At 37.4% G+C, this 16,959-nt stretch overlaps 1 protein-coding gene across 4 annotated transcripts in view; it reads left to right on the forward strand.

Moving 5' to 3' along the window:
• Positions 1-16,959, forward strand: part of STAU2 (staufen double-stranded RNA binding protein 2) — a 168,185-nt gene that overhangs the window by 69,387 nt on the left and 81,839 nt on the right. For all 4 annotated transcript variants that reach the window (XM_083822663.1, XM_083822666.1, XM_083822665.1 and 1 more), the window contains exons 10-11: positions 461-592; positions 4,187-4,247. In XM_083822663.1, the coding sequence (XP_083678789.1) occupies positions 461-592; positions 4,187-4,247 (193 nt within the window). The remainder of the gene's footprint in view (positions 1-460; positions 593-4,186; positions 4,248-16,959) is intronic.

Raw genomic sequence — 16,959 nt, forward strand, 5'->3', positions numbered from 1 at the left:
TTATATTTCCAGGTCGTTGTTTGTCTTTCCATTGTTCTCGATACTCTCCTGACGATGCTGGGGAGCTGCTGAAGGCAGCACTCCCACAAGGAAGAGGAAGTCCAGATCCTGTAGCACATTCCACATTAAGAAAGAGGGAGAGCAAAATTAGGGGAGATGTTCAGCAGGGAGAGCAGGGTTGACAGAAGCTGGTGGAAGAGAGGGAATTCTGTATGCACACCACAGATATATAAAAAGGTAGCTCTTTGGTATGAGGTTGGGGACTTTCTGAAAAATCTAAACAAGCTTATCTTTGGGAAGCAGTATTGTAGTCCACTTTTTGCACTATTCTGACTTTTTCCAGATTGCATCTGCATCAGAAGAGCTGATGGTTGTTGGTAGATGATCAGCAAGATTATCGCATGGTGATATTAAAGGGTCTTGTATTTATTATGATCATGATAGATATTTTCTTTTTAAGGTAAAAGTAGGCAACGAGATTACTACTGGGACAGGCCCAAACAAGAAAATAGCTAAAAGAAATGCAGCAGAAGCAATGTTGCTACAGCTGGGTTACAAAGCCTCTACCCCTCTTCAAGACCAGCCAGAAAAGGTGATAACCAAATGATTTTATTAATTTTCACATATGAAATAGTCATAGCTGTTTGTTTTTCCATTGAATATGCTGTAAAAATGTTCTAGAAAATGCTTTCAGATTTGATGGCTGAAAAAGAAAATGCATGTCAGTGTTTTTCTGGAGAAGGAATTATATTTTAAATTCACATGTCTTGCAGGTATATGTTTCTGTACTCGTGATGTGCAGCTCAGCCTTCTGGCCCATCTTGACTTTATTGATGAAGGGTTTTGTAAGCAAAATGGGATGTTAAGGTTTTGGTTTTTGTGTCCTGAAAAGATCAGAGCAAGGTATTTGGCTAAGCTGTGGACTCTGGACAGCTTCTGTCATACATACACACAGAGTCACTGCATGTGTATATTTTGATCACAGCTTAAATGTTTGCTGTGGCTGCACCAGCCAACTGTTGACTCAGGTCAACAGAATGTTCTGCTGGGCTTTTATTGGGACCACATGATAAATCTGTATATATAGCACTGTTGAGTGGCTAAGAAGGCCTGCTGCTGCTTTGTTTTCCTGCATTCATTAACCTATTGCTTACAAGTGCATTGTCTTTAAAAAAAAAAACAAACAAAAAGACACAGCAAAACAGAGCAGGTATAATTACATACTTGAAGTAGTAAGATAAAAGAAGATATCTTAGAATTGATAAAGCATCGTGGCCTAATGTTATTCTGAACAAAATAAGCAAATGTGATACTGTACATGCAAAAAGTGAACTACTCAAATTTTATGAAATGGGAATATTCAAGATAATAAAACACACTTTTATAGCTTTGTAGAGTTTAAGAACATAAAATACTTTTAGAACATCTGGCTTGATCTTCTCTATATAAACAGAATGAACATGTAAAGCCGATAAACAAGTTAGTTTGTGTAGATTTTAGTTCTCAAACTTAACAGACGGCTTTTCGCACAGAGAGGAGAGATCGAAGTACCATCTGGATTTGGGACTTTTATTACCAGATCAAAATGCAATGGACCCATGAAACAAAGAGTTAATGCAAGAAAACCTTTTTTTTTTCAGAATAAATTGGAAATTTTATTGATTAAATTTGGAGTGTCAGGCTTTATTTCATTTGACAGATATGCAGTTGAATATCTGTACACAGTATGAATGAAATGTATTCTGAGTGATCTGAGGGGTCCCTTAATTCAGTATTGAAAATTGACAGCATCCTTGCTTGAAGAGTCTGCACTAGCTGGGACCTGGTTTGGTCAAATCTGCTCAGATAGTCTCCTCAGCTAAAACATGTCTGGTGCTGGGGAAGAAGGAAAATAGCAGTTAAATCTCTACCAATTTGACCATTGTAAAATTCCTTCCATATAAATTGCACCATAAAGTTCTGTCATTAGAAGATACTTATTTGTCTCTTTGCGTCCTAAATGGGCCCCAGCGCAGGTTAGGCAGACATACCATGTTGGCATCTAAAAGGAGAATTGTCACTTCTGTTGTTTTTGATGTTTTAAAAAAACAGGAAACTTCTCCTCCTAAACCCCTACCCCACTGAGTCCTTTCATCCCCTTCCTCCTCCCTTTAAAAAAAAAACAACAAAAACCACCACAAAGTCAATGTTCTTTCTTCCTCAACCCCTGGTGCATAAAATGCTGCAGTATTCATTCTTCCAGTGAAGACCTCAAAGTGTTGCAAGAGTCATGCATGGTGCCGATGGCAGCACAGGTATTCCAGGTAATGTAAAAAAAAAAAAATAAAGGCTCTGCTCTTTTCTGAGGTAATCCTGTGCCTGGAAGAAATCAGTAGTGTATGTGTAGAGCACTCAGGAGAGCAATTTCAAAGTGCCCTGGGAGATTTTTCGCAGCTACTAGAATTTTAGTTCTATGGATGTGAATGGAAAGTTGTAGTGTTTTCATTTTTCATATTTTCACTTTTTCATTTCTTCTTTCCCCTTTTATTCTCTTAGAAGAAAAACCAGGGGATATTGCATCCATTTGACACAGCAGAACTAAAGATAATTTACTGATAATTGAATTCTTGTTAAATCCCCCATCATAATGACTATAATAAACAACAAAAAGAGAAGAATGAGAGGAGAGTTGGAAATGTTTTTCTCATATTATAACAGTGCACTTGGCAGATTTTGCAATCGTTTTCTTTTGGATTCATGTTAAAACCATGCTGTTGTAACAGACAGCTGTAAATACAAGCATATTTACAGATTTCAGGTTGTATATTCATTTGAAGAACTGTCTTTTTGATGTTTTCCATGCATATACTTATTATGTGGTTCATTATATGAATAAAGAAAGTTATGTGAAATTAAAGTGTGTGGAATTGGGTGACCAGTTTGAGAGACAACTCTTAAGACCTATCCTCCCTTTTCTATTAGATATCTCCCTTTTTATTGCACATTGCCTATGCTGTAAGCATATTGGTATCTACATGATGAAGGAAAAGCAAGGAAACAAGCTCTGAAATAGTTGATTTGCACAGTGTGCTCTTCCCTCCTTTTTCCCCAGGGAAAACATATCATCTAGTAGTCTGCCTTATAACAGAATAGTAATTTATGCAACCTTAACTCAACCTCTGAGATGTAACAGAACCATGGACCTGTTTGTAGAGGCAGAAGACATAGAAGGACAAGGACAGGACAGCAAAACAGCAACACTGTACTCTGTCCTGGCTGGCAAACCAGATGGGTCCTGTCCTAGGGACAGGCTGCTGTCAGATTTCAGACTGCTGGTTCTCTCCTTCACATCTCCTCCACTCAACCATCAACCCCATCAGCCTCATCTTCCAGAGCAAATGATGACAACTTTTTAATGGTGTATAGGCTGCAGTGCTGCAAGGTTTTCTGTTTGTGTGTTAAATCCCAAGGAAATCTGAAAAGGATCATTTGCATCACATTAATCGAGATGACTGTCAGTAGTTCATAGTTCAAGAGGAAACGTGGACTTGTTTCTCTACATTTACACATAAATCTAGAACATGGATACCTTACTTACTGTGTAGACTTTAGGAATGACCTTATTCTGAACTTCCATGTTAATAGCTTCCTTTTTCTGTATCAGCGTAATACTAAGCGTTAAACATAACAAAAAAATAACTTCCTCAAAATATCTAGATATTAAAATAATGGATAATTGCAAGAGGCAATTTTGCTTCTACTTCAGTAACTAAATGGATTCCAAGCAAGTAAATATTTTAAAATTACACCCAAAGTACTTTGTAGTGTTTATGCATTCTTTCATAGGCACATATTAGGATCTTCTTGTTTTAGAATGTAATTTCTCTGTTGTCTGTGTATATTTGCAGTTGAGAGCTACTTAAAATATTTGATTTTAAGTCTGATTTGGTAACATACTGTGTTGAGCCTAATCTTTGGGGAAACATTTATATTTTAGTGTTAGGCAATAGTTGTTAATGTTTATTCTTGAAGGGTACATTCCTCAAATAACCTATTTTAGACCAAAATTAAGATGTGTTAGCAAATATGTGTGAGCAGATGTGCCAATTCCAAGTCACCCTTTTTTAGAGTCTTTCAACCAAATTTATAATTGTGAATGTTCTGTTTAAGTGACTTTCACTTATTTGTCTTTTTCTACCTGTTTCAGCTTGGAGAAAACAAGAGTTGGAACGGCCAGAATGTTGGGTTTCCTGAGCCAACAAGTAACAGTAAGTATCACTTTCTAAATTTCTATTTAGTCTTACTGATTTTTGTCTCTGTAGGATTTAGATTCAAGACAATTGAAATGTTTTCTATAAATTTGCAATTAGATGAGTTAATTGTTGAGTATCCTCTGTATGAATAGATGTAAGAATAAGTGCAGGAACAAAAAGATTCTTATTTGCCCTTTTCTGATTATTTACTATTTTATTAAAATCAAGACTGCTTTTATTAAATCATTGAGTCCTTCAGGTTGTAAGGGATTTTTAGAAGTCTTCTAAACTGCAGGGCCAGTATTGAGTTCAGACAAGGTTGCTTTTTTTCCTGTTCTCCGGAGATGGAGATTTCATAGCTTCTCTGGGCATCCTGTTCCAATGCTTAATTATCCTCACACTGATTTTTTTTATTTTATTTTTATTCTTGTTTTTCACTTTTATCCAGTTGGAACACGTCCTGTGTGTTTATGATAATCATCTCCAGTTCTGCTCCTATATAACTCTCTAAAGTGGCTGATGATGCTTTTTTCCAGTCATTGGATACTTCCCCTGATCTCCATGACTTTTCAAAGATGACAGAGAGTGGTCTCAAAAGAACTTAAGTTGGTTCACTCTACACCCTGACACACATCCCTTTTGGTCTGGTGACCATTTATAGGCTGAAAATTTCTCTAGGAATCATTGACTGTGATCTCCGTCTGCTCCTGGTAACTTCTCTTCCCTGAACACTTTCTTTAGACCCAGAGGTTTGTGAGACTTTGTTGGTGAAGACCAACTTCAGTTTCACTGCAGTAGTTAATGAATTGCCTGACCAATCTAGTGGCCTTCTATGATGGAGTGACTGCATCAGTTGACAAGGGAAGACTGACTAACGTCATCTACCCAGACTTCTGTAAGGCCTTCGACACGGTCCCTTACAACATCCTGATCTCCAAATTGGAGAGAGATGGATTTAAAGGGTGGACTGTTCAGTGGATAAGGGCTGGCTTGAAGGCCAGACCCGGAGAATGGTGGTCAATGGCTCTATGTCCAGTTAGAGGGCAGTGGTGTCCCGCAGGGGTCTGTCTTGAGACCAGTACTGTTTAATATCTTTATCAATGACATAGCCATTGAGTGCACCCTCAGCAAGTTTTTAGATGACACCAAGGTGAGTGGTGCAGTCAATACAGCAGAAGGAAGAGAAGCCACAAAAGGAGCCTAGAAAAGTGGGCCCATGTGAACCTAATGCGATTCAACAAGTCTAAGTACAAGTGCTGCACCTGGGTTGGAGCAATCCCAGACATGAGTACAGACTGCGAGAAGAACTCATTGAGAGCAGCCCTGCAGAGAAGGACTGGGGGGTTCTGCTGGATGAAAAGCTCAACATGAACCAGCAGTGTGCGCTTGCAGCCCAGAACACCAACTCGCCTGGGCTGCATCAAGAGAGGATCAGCCAATGGGTCGAGGGAGGGGACTGTCCCCCTCTGCTCTGCCATTGTGAGGCCCCACCTGGAGTGCTGCATCCAGGTCTGGGGCCCCCAGCACAAGAAAGATGTGGACCTGTTATAATGGGTCCAGAGGAGGGCCGCAAAGATGATCAGAGGGCTGGAGCACCTCTCCTACGGAGAAAGTCTGAAAGAGCTGGGGATGTTCAGCCTGAAGAAGAGAAGGCTCCAGGGTGACCTTACTGCAGCCTTTTAATACTTAAAGGGGGCTTATAAAAAAAAAAAAAGAGCAACTTTTTGCTCGGGCAGACAATGACAGGACAAGGGGGAATGGTTTTAAACTAAAACAGGGGAGGTTTATATGAGATGTTAGGAAGAAATTCTTCACTCAGATAGTGGTGAGACACTGGAACAGGTTGCCCAGAGAAGCTGCGGATGCCTCATCCCTGGAGGTGTTCAAGACGAGGTTGGATGAGACCCTGGGCAGCCTGATCTAGTGGTTGGCATCCCTGCCCAGGCAGGGGGGTTGAAACTAGATGATCTTCAGGGTCCCTTCCAACCCAAGCCATTCTATGATTCTATTAATACAACAAGCCTATGCAACTCTGCTAGATTTTTTCCTGGCTGTGGACTTACTGTAGTGTGGTAGGGATAATATAAATAGCACTTTCTTCACTCTTCCATGAGTTCTATATTCTTCTCTAGAACTGTTTTGAGCTTTGAACTTCTTAAGAGTCCAAATTATTATCTCCCTCAACTATGGATTGTATTAGAGATGGACATGTGTTAGCTGTCTTTTTTGCCAATTTGCATCTGAATGACTTGGTTCGAAATCCAGTTTTTAAGGGGATTCAGTAGTGTTGCAGTATATATGAAGTCTTCTCAGTGGCTGGACCTATGGAGTAGTTGGGAAGTAATTTGTGCTTCAATTTACACAAAAGGTTGCCAGTATTTGAAATTATCTTGGATTCAGCATATGCCATTGTGTTTCACTTAAAGGAAGGATTTTTCAGGAGCTAAGACTTATTATTAATTGCTTCCTTCCAGCCCTATCTTCAGTCCCCATCAGTACTTCTAGATTATCGCTGTTTGCATTGTCAGAATCCCTAAGGACGTGGTCTGTGAAACATCTGCAAATGTTAACGTCTTCGAATGTTAACGTATTGCGGTTTGGGACAGCAGAATACGATCTCAAGCTTTTCTCTGCTATCCTTCCAGTGTCTTGTAGCAAAGATACGTACTGATGACAGTGTGACCATCTACTATACTAAGAATTAAAAACAATGTCTTTCCCAAGTTTAACCTGGCAAAAATACCTTGGTGGTCAAGTGTAAATCCAAATCCAGGAGAACAAGAGCAAACTCGTTCAACAGAAGACTGTATCAATTAATTGTATTTTAAACCTGCGGTAACCAAGGGACTCTTCTTTCACAGATGGATCTGTTCACAGGCCTTTTTGCAGCCACCATGTTCCATAGTACAGGAACAAGTTTACAGTCTGTTTTGCTTCATGGAAGACGTTTTCAGAAGCTCTCATTTCAATTCTAGTGATATCCAAGTAAATTGGAAATCAAATGATACAAAGCTAACATGTCAGTAGCCATAGAGCGTTTATTTCTGACAGTGCTGTTCAGAGAGTATTGTGCTTAACCCCTTGAGTCCTTAATTATTTTTTTTCAGTCTAGAGAATTCATGAATGATAATCGGTGTATCATTTTTGCTTTCAGAGGGCCTGGGCTATCCTTTTGCAAAATAGGAAATATTTGAACCCTGAATGCTATAAACAGGCATATTTTTTTTTTACTGACTTTTTTTAAACTCAAGAGCCTTTCTGATTCTAGAGTATTTTCTTTAAAACGTACAACTTAGCTGTAACAATAGCATATGAGGAGAATGAATCTGTTATGGTTACATAGAGGACGGACTGATCTTTCTTCACCTTATAGTCTCCTCTAGGATTTGTGGAAGACATAGAAATGCATTTTTCTTCAGGGTGGTATCACCCCTGGCTGAAGAAATTGCTAATAGACCTTCTTTTTTAGTTTCTACTTGAAAACAATCTTAATATTTGTAAATTAAAATGGCCTTGCTGATAGATTTATGAATCTGCTGCATCAGTTGACACTCTATTAAAGTATTCTTGTATATAGAAAACCACTGTAGTATCTTCTGTAGATCTACTGTAGATCTTTCAACATATGAGTATCACACCATTCTGAATATACAGCATTTATGTGCAGCGTACAGGAAGGAACCACATGCTTCTGCGTAGAAAATGCATTGAACACTTTTGTATGTTACTTAGGGAACCAGTAAGTTCAGTTGATAGCTTCCTATTCAGTGGCTCTATGAAGAGGCATTTTTTTCAGGACACGACTGAGGACAAAGGATTGCAACATTTGGAGAAAGTATTCACTTTGTCACCTGTTTTCCATAGGCATAGTCACATGGTGGAATTTCCGGCTAGTATTTGGTAGGGAAGCTGTCTTCAAGTATATATTTACATGCGAGCACTTTGCCTACTCTTCTTCTGGTAGAATATTATTTGCTAGTTTCCCACAAAGAAAATGCATTAGAAACCCTGAAGAAGAACCAGATTTAGTGAGAGATTTCTCTATGTACACCCATTGATCTTCCCCCCAGCCTTGGAGTCCAACTTCAGAGCTTTATAGTCAAGGAGAACCGAGGAAGTGTGAAGTATGTTCTTTTGCATTTAAGAAGTGATCACCTGGATGCATGACCTCTTCTGTACCTGTGAAGCACGTCTTTTTTTTGAGGCAGCTCCAAAGAAGCTCCCCTGTTTAAGATCAACAATGTTGCATTCTTTCAAGTATGAATATGCGAGTTTATATTTAAGAACAACAATTGTTGGTAGGTATATCTACTGTATGTATCTACTCTTGCAGAGTTGACATTATTGTAGGGCATTTTATGCAGGACAAATGGAAGAGCTTCCTCAATTCTATGTCCCTGCTTATGAGAGAAATATACAATTTACATTTGTTGTAATGCTAAAACATAGCTTTCAGTGGTCTTGAAAACCTAAGGTAGGCTCTAAGATTGTTATATCTACCATTTGGCATCTCTTATTCAGATTTCCAGTAATTTTATTCCAGGAAAACTATTGTGTCCTGTTAGGAAAACATATTATTCATCGGTTCCCCTTGGCAGGCAGATATTCTTTCTTTGTGTACATAATGCACTATATTTTCATCTGAAACTGTGTGAAATAAAACTGGAATAGTAAAGTGAAGTTGTATGTCTCAGTATGACAGAAACAAAAAACATAAATTATATATTTTCGTAATCTGCAGAACAGATTCCATTGTGCCCTTATTATGTAGTTTTTGCTTAGAAATACCCTTCAGTCTGTATCCTCCTACATACTCACTGGAAGCATTTTTAGTATTCCTTGTTAAATGTCCTTGAAAACTAATTTTTCCCATTCCCCTCTGTTACGTACTTTTGCAGCGACCATTGCAGCAAACCTCACTTCTGTTCCTCCCACTCATTGGCAAAGCTCCTTCTCATTGATTTGCTTCTTTACCTTTCCTCTTTCATAATCTTAAGGATGACTGGAAACATGAAGCTATTTGTTTCTTGGGTTGGGATATCTTAGACATTTTTCACACGTGGAATAACAAGAGTGATGAGTGAGTTTTTTCCCTGTTGCTTCTGGAAGTGACATTAAAGACAACTTTCTTTGGGCACAACACAGACGTTTGCAGCCCATATAGGAGATATCTACTGTCAACAGGATGTTCATTTATTTCTCAGGATTTGTCTTAAACAAGTATCAGCAAAAACTAGATTTGAAACAAATAAACAGTCCTAATGCAAATTCTATTCTCTTGGGAACATTCAGCTTTTGGTTTTATTTCTCTGGATGGGGTAATCATGAATATCATACAGTATGTGTTCTGGGAAAAGCTGTAGATGAGATATAAAGTGTTTAAAAATGAAGAACAAAAATTTATAAAATTAAAAGAAATAAGTGTCTTGAGTGTTTTTATATTTTATATTTCTAAAAGGAAAAAATGACCCTCATAGTCTCTGTTGCCCCACCCTAAATTTTTCATAGACTGGTTTTCCTTTATTTCCAGCATTTTGGGGGGCCACAAAGTAAATATTTAAAAACTAATGATAAAAAAATATATATTCATAAAAGTCGTTACCTCTCTGAAAAGGACAGGCTCTTTGTTTTTCTTGCCTAGCATTTTATTACTAGGGATTCCTGCATGGCTTTACAATCTTTGTTCTTCAGAGTACATCTGCTCCTGCTGTTTGTTCACCACCTGAAATCATAATCATTTGTTTGTGACATCACAATTAGTTACTGTGAAGATGATTAGAGTGTCACCAACAGATGACTATGATTTCAGATGGTAAATGAGCAGCAGGAACAGATGATCTCCTAAGGAACAAAGATACTTGATCTCACGTAATTGTTCTCAGTAGAAAACAGGCTATGAGAAAAAAAGCAAGTAGATATTCAGAAGAGTTTCTTAAATCTGTAATGAGGAATTTCAGCATTTGTCCTTATATGGTCTTTCTGTAAGCCCTAATTGTATGGTTGTATTTAAATTTGTAGTTAGAAACATATTGACACTTTTTGGGGGAGGAGGAATAAGTGCAAAATAAATAATCAATTTATCAACTTCAACATAGGAATACATCTTTACTTTGGAGGTAATAAAATGTATGTGAACTACATATTTCTGACACTCGGTGATTTTATAAAGGCTTTTTTTAATAGTCCTCTGTAAGTTTATTTTTCAACTAGGGATTTTGGTGAAGCCTTCCAGTAGCTAATTTAATACCTCTGTATTTCCATAAACAGTAACTGAAGCCAAAAGTTTGGGAGTAAAGGTTTTGTATTGTACTTCAGATGTTTTTTATTGGGATTTGTCTGTGTTATATTTTGTTGAAATATTTATTTCCTTCTAGGGTATTTCAAAGGTGACTTGCAGTGCATTGTGTGCATTTTTACTCACTGCTAAATACTGCTGTTTCTGGAAAGATCCAAATTAGCATGTTTGAATGTAGTATGGGATTTGGGCACAACTCAGGTGTGCAAGACATAACTGCAATTGATCCTTCTCCATTTTTTTCATATCCCTCCTTTTGAGATGTTTTGTTAGGCAATAAAAGGAATTAGAATTTTGTATCTTCAGATGTGATGCCATCTTTGCTGAGTATAGATTATGATGTGTATTTCTAGCATACCTAGAGTTTTAAACATGCACCCAGAAAGTTGGGAGACTTGGATTCAGTTTCCTTCTTCGCTAGAAAGAGACTACTCACAAGGTACAGAATAATCTGGATAACAGCAGTCTTCTTGTGGAGATGTGTGTCTAATATCATTATGATTTGCAGACAGAGAATCGAGAATCAAATGTTGTCAAAGTGCAAAAATTCCACAGAGAAAGCATGAGCTAAAGGAATCATGACATTGCAGTCTGCCTATTGATTAAGACATTTGTAAGTGAAGGTACGGTTGGTTATGTGTTCTGGTGTTTCCTGGATGGTCTACACATAATATGTTTTGCATATTTTAGATGTAGGTTAAGAAAAAAAATAATAATAAAGTGTTGCAAGCAATCTGTTGCCTGGTTCTTGAATAGTATGAATTGTGCATAAGTAAGAAGTGCATAAGTACACTTGGGCTGTGAGGGTTGTGGCTTGAATGCCCTCAGGCTGAGAAAAAAAATCACAGCTTTCTAGGAGACTGCTTAACCATTAAGCTCTTAATGTATAAATATATAAGAGGGAACAGCCACCATGACAGTAGATAGCTGGCTCTGTAGGTAGAGATCACTTCAGAGAAATTCAGCTTTTGCTTTTTGTAGTTCCCTGAATTTCCTGTATGAATTACATTTGTTCAAGGTTGCTGGTCTATTCCTTTGAAAAAATCTTCATGTGTAATAGCACCGCAGAGCTTTTTTTTGATGTTAACTGTTAATTTAAGAGTCTAATTCTGAAGATGATCTGCACGTAGGCTTCTCTGTTCAGCCAAGCAAACTGAGCAGTATCCCACAATTAACCTCAATATTATGTTTCTCTAAACACTTGGACTTTTCTCCATTTCCCACCGCCATCCCTTTTCTCATCTGGAACCCGCCAGCTACACGTCCATCAGTCTAGGATGTCCTTGAAGAACTGAATCAATTGAACTGAAGCTTTACTGCTGTCAGAAGCAAGGAATAATTCTCCATTCTCTCCTTCATCCTCTTGCCTTACATCAAACATCTTACCCCTATGACTTCCACTCCCCCACCGCTTTTTCCTCCTCTGATTTCATCTTCACTCATACCTATGCTGTGCTTGTTGATGTCAACCTTGACCTTCTTAGCTTCAGCAACCTCTCTATCCTTGTCTCTTAGACTTTCTCATTCTTTCATCTAGTCTACATGCAGGTCATGCCTTTATTTTCATCATCACAATTCTCATTCCCTTCTTAATCTGTTAATGAATAGTCTTGCCTGTACAGGTCACTCTCTGGTTGCACTTAGGCACTCTCCTAATTGCTTTATGCCCTCAAAGATCACTTTCTTGCTGTTTTTACAAGCACCTTGATCTGTCAGCTCACTAGTTTGATTTGCTCCTGCTCCAAAATTGCCGATCCTCCTTACTGAAATAATACCGTCCTTTATTCTGCATTTATATCGGTTCTTTTCAGAACCTGATTTGTCTTAATTGAAGCTTGCCTGATACACTGATACATTGCTGGAACCTTATGATGCAGAAATTTTTATGTAAAAATAATGTTGTAGATGTTTTGCCTGTGTCTATTAGAATATGTAATAGAATATCCTGTAGAAATTCCCCATTACAAGCCATAAGTCTTATTTTTACCACAATTTTATGCTCCCAAGTAGAACTAAAGCTGTGGAAGATTTCAAAGGACTTTCCTCACATGAGTGAGGAAAAAAACACCAGCTTTTACATAAAACATATTTGATTTAAGTCTCATGTGATACTGCAATTTCATTTTTGGCTGTACAGAAAACTCTCCAGCAAAATTAAGGATATCAAGACCTGACTTCTTGAAGAACTAAATAGTATTTACTTCAGTGTCATGGTTATTTTAAGGTTAAATAATGTAGTATTTTAATGAGTGACTTTACATAACGTCGGTTTGTTTAAGGTCACGTAGACGAGATTGTTTGATTGAAGGGCATTGTGTAATGACAAAACATTTTTTCATGTCTGAATATTGCAGTAGCTGGTGACTTAGAAATACCACAGATAGCTGTGGTAAGTAGATAATGATTGCATCTTGGTTTTTCCGGCCAAGATTGTGTGTAGACTATTACTGAGAACATAATGGCCATACTGTTTGCCTACTCAATTGTTTGACTGATGTTTTCTGAGTTCCTGCTGAGGTAATAAAATTTGAAAATATTCTAGTATATAAATAGGCTTTTATAATGAGTGGAGTATAGAAGGTAATTACTTTTTATGATAATATTTATATTTTTCAGTCTTGTTATTGAACTAGTTGTTTTTGAAAATTATCTTTTTTGCTCTCAGTGTATTTGTAATGGACCATATTCTAAGACAAGTTGAGAACCTGCCAATTCTATGGAGGAATTGTTGCATATGGAAGTCCTCCATGCCTCTTCAGATTTTGTCCACTCTAACTTACATAATAGTGAAGTCAGGGTTGGATTTGGGTCTAACTTTTCTTGCTTAATACTTTACTATAAAATTTTGCCATTTATTTTCAGCAGCACAATACGAGAAGACTACTCAATGTGAATAAAGGTAGCATAATCTAAAGGAAAGCTGTTTGGTGGTTATCAATTGAGTTTTTTATTCAGTTCCAAAAAATACTGATGATATCTGTGAACAATCTCTTTTTTCCACACAGTGTTAGGTTATTTCAAATATAAGGGTTTTAAACTTAATTTACGAGCACACTATATACTGATTTGTATCGTCACTCACTTGGCATCACTACACAAGACATGAAAGTACTCCTTCATGCTTGTGCCCCATACTATTAGTTATAGTGCAAGGAAGAGCATGTGCTTTACAGGAGTGTCGGGAAACCATACACCAGCTGACCAGGCTTCTGACACGCCATCAAGTATAGCTTTCCTGTAGGACAGATGTGAGCCCAGGGAGAAAACTGTGGTTCTCCAAGAAAGAATAAAGCTGTGTTTTTGACCAAGTACACTAGGTGTCCTTGAAACATGAAAAGCCACTGAGTGACCTTGAAATAAGTCTTTGAGCAAAGGCAGATGAAGAGTATTCCTGCAGTGATGATCAAGTAGAAAAGAGAAAAGATTAAATAAAAGAAACCTGCTTTTTTAGGTCATCTTTTGGAGTTGAAAGGCAAAATCAAAATCTTAGCTTTTCATGTTTTCTAGTCTTCCTGACAGAAATAGAAAATTGAAAATTAGACACCAGTGTGGTGGTGTAGACACTTCTGCTTATGAGTCTGCAGGCAACGCTGTCATCAGAGAACTTTTTTTTAACTTGTCCACTCCTATGGGGTAACTCAACACTGTCCCTGTATCCAGCAAATTCCATTTTTGCAGAGCCTTATTACATTCAGGCTCTTGCAGTGATATTGTCAGCAGTTCTTCCTTCCCACTCCATTCCCCATGCACCAAGTCCTCTGGTGAGTTAGCTTTGTTTTCCATGAACTCTGGCAGGATTGAAGGTCCAAATGGTAGGGGATCCTTTTGTAGAAAGGTCTTGCTGTCCCCGCTGGCAGGGAGACCCTATGCAGAAAGGATTAGGGATAAAAATAGCATGACTCCAACAGATCCTTTGAAGGCTGCCTCTGCTGCTTCTACTGGAAAAAGAAGTGGAATCAGAGCACAGATATACAGTCTAAAGGGAAGGCTCATAAAGGATAAGCCATTTTGCATCATATGTTTGCCTTGGAGTCTAAACAGTTTTGCAGTTGTGGCAGCAAAAGTAGATGATGGAAGAAGAAGAAACTTATTCTTTGGTGAGACAGGTCTTTGGTTTGGGCTTTTCAGAGACTATAGGAGATTGTAAGAGACTGCTAATAATTACTGCCAAGGATGAGTAAGACGTTTTTCAAATGTTAGCAATTACATTGCATAGCTAGCCTGCATATTTTTGTAACACATTTGCCCACAGGTTTAAATAATATAAATGAAAATTATTTTAACATGTTTCATGAATGTACCTCTAAGTTATGTCCAGCAGAAGGTGCAATGTTGTTGGTCTAAACAGTAGTAGTATAGTTCCTCTATGTTCCTCTCCTGCAATGCAAGAAAGTGTTAGAGCACAGTATTTCTTTGTCCTGTGTTTTTATTTATTTATTTATTTAAGTGCTTGTTTGAAGACTAAATATCAGAATTTCTGAAGAGTTCTTTTGGTCTAACACTTATTTCTCTGTTGATGTCATACTTCTTGTCTTGTAATAACATCATTACCACAGTAACTAAGCTGTTACATGTACATCCTTACAGAATTCAAGACTCGAAGTAAGCAGACAACAAAGCCAAGATATTAAAAAAAAAATCCTCAATAATATATTACAAGTAGATAATGAATTACAGTAAATATATGCCTGGTAGAAGTTTTAAAAGAGAGCAAGCTTTATTGGCTTTTTAAAGCAAGTTTCTAAGAAGCTCCATGAAACATAGGCCCTGAACATAAAATCTTAATAGCTTGCAACTATATTAATGTAATGTCTGCAATATTACATTACTTTGTTTCCAGATATAATCAATGATGGTAATATAATATCTGCTCTCAGAGCCAATGTATGATTTAAATTAATTATTGCTTATAAAGCACTTTGAAGTCTTTAGCTGAAAGGTGTTACATAAGTGTAGAAGTACCATTATTAATTTAACATCACCATTACAGTAAAGTCAGTACTTTAGGAGCATTTGCTATACTGTGCTCACTATCTTTTTATTCATCATATGCTGCATATTAGTTATTTTAACATTTAGAAAGCTTAGTAATCTGGAAGTATTCCAAACCATTGTTCCAGACAGCAGTTAGATATTTGGGTGGATCATGTAAAAACAGTGAAATGGCTGAGAAAGCATGTAAAATGTTTGTTTTAAGTAATATTACATCAATGGAACAGACATCTGCAGTACTGGAAATCATTTTAAACTTCTTGAAACTTTTTTTTAAGTTAATGTTGCATGATCTTTTTCCAAAATTGATTTTTTGGGAAGTAATATTTATTTTAAACAAGTATGTTGTTTCATGTTCTGTTCAATTTTGATTTCTGATTCTCAAATATTTGTCAGAAATCAGATTTACAGTGGGCCAGGTCTTAAGATGTGCCGAACACCTGCCACTCAGTGTCTTTGTTGATGTTTGTTTTTGTAACCCAACATCAACTATCAACATCTGTAGTATCTATTTTAATTTTCATTCATCTTGTCTTTTGTATAAGACTATTTAAAAGTGTGAGCAGTGATAGCCCTAGGAGATTGTAGCCTCAGAAAAAGGGTATGTTATCACTCTATTACATGGTGATTATGTTCTATAGAATAATGCTATGTGTTTACACAGTTGCTGTTATCTACAAGGTTATATTCTGCATTGTCTGTAGATGGAAAGACACTTCAGGTACCCCATCCTCCATTGTTCCCAATAGCACTGTTGTGAATTGGAGTAGTTGTACAAGGGAATAACATGGTTTTGGCATTACGGCTCAGAGCCCAGCCAGACTCCACAGCTCCACAAAGGCAGTGGAGACAGCAAGCAGGTGGTAATGGGAATGTCCAGCTCTGCCTCTGTACTGGTGTGATGCTAGGTGCAACTGCAGGAACATTTCTCTCTAAAGCAGAGGTATTGATAAAGCAGAGCATTGTCCCCTAACTTGCATGATCTTAACAGACAATTAATAACAGCACTCTCCAAACAAGTCATGCCTAACCCTGTAACCAGATCCTTCGTGAAGCTTTATCGAACTTTGTGAAGGGTGCAAGCGGATGTTCCAACTCTCTGAAACTACTGTTAATTTAAAAGCCAAATGTGTGAGTAAATCGATTAAAAGATTCACCTGTAAGTAGTTTGCTGAGTCAGCAGTGAGGAAATTCGATTTTCACCATGTAGTTGAAAATGAGGTTATTAATCACTAGTAATATTTTTTGAGTCTTCTTGTAGTAGACATTTTTTCAAGAATGCCACTTGCACCACTAATATTAGAGGAGTCCTTTGTAGTAAACTGGAAATCAATTCTCTTTGAATTTATTCCGCATTCTGAGGTGACTTTTGTATATACTGCAAATTAATTAAGCACTGGATCCTTTGATTGCTCTTGAGATAGCTAAATCAGTTAACAA

This window comes from Anser anser (assembly GCF_964211835.1).
Source record: "Anser anser genome assembly, chromosome: 2".
NCBI lineage: Eukaryota > Metazoa > Chordata > Aves > Anseriformes > Anatidae > Anser > Anser anser.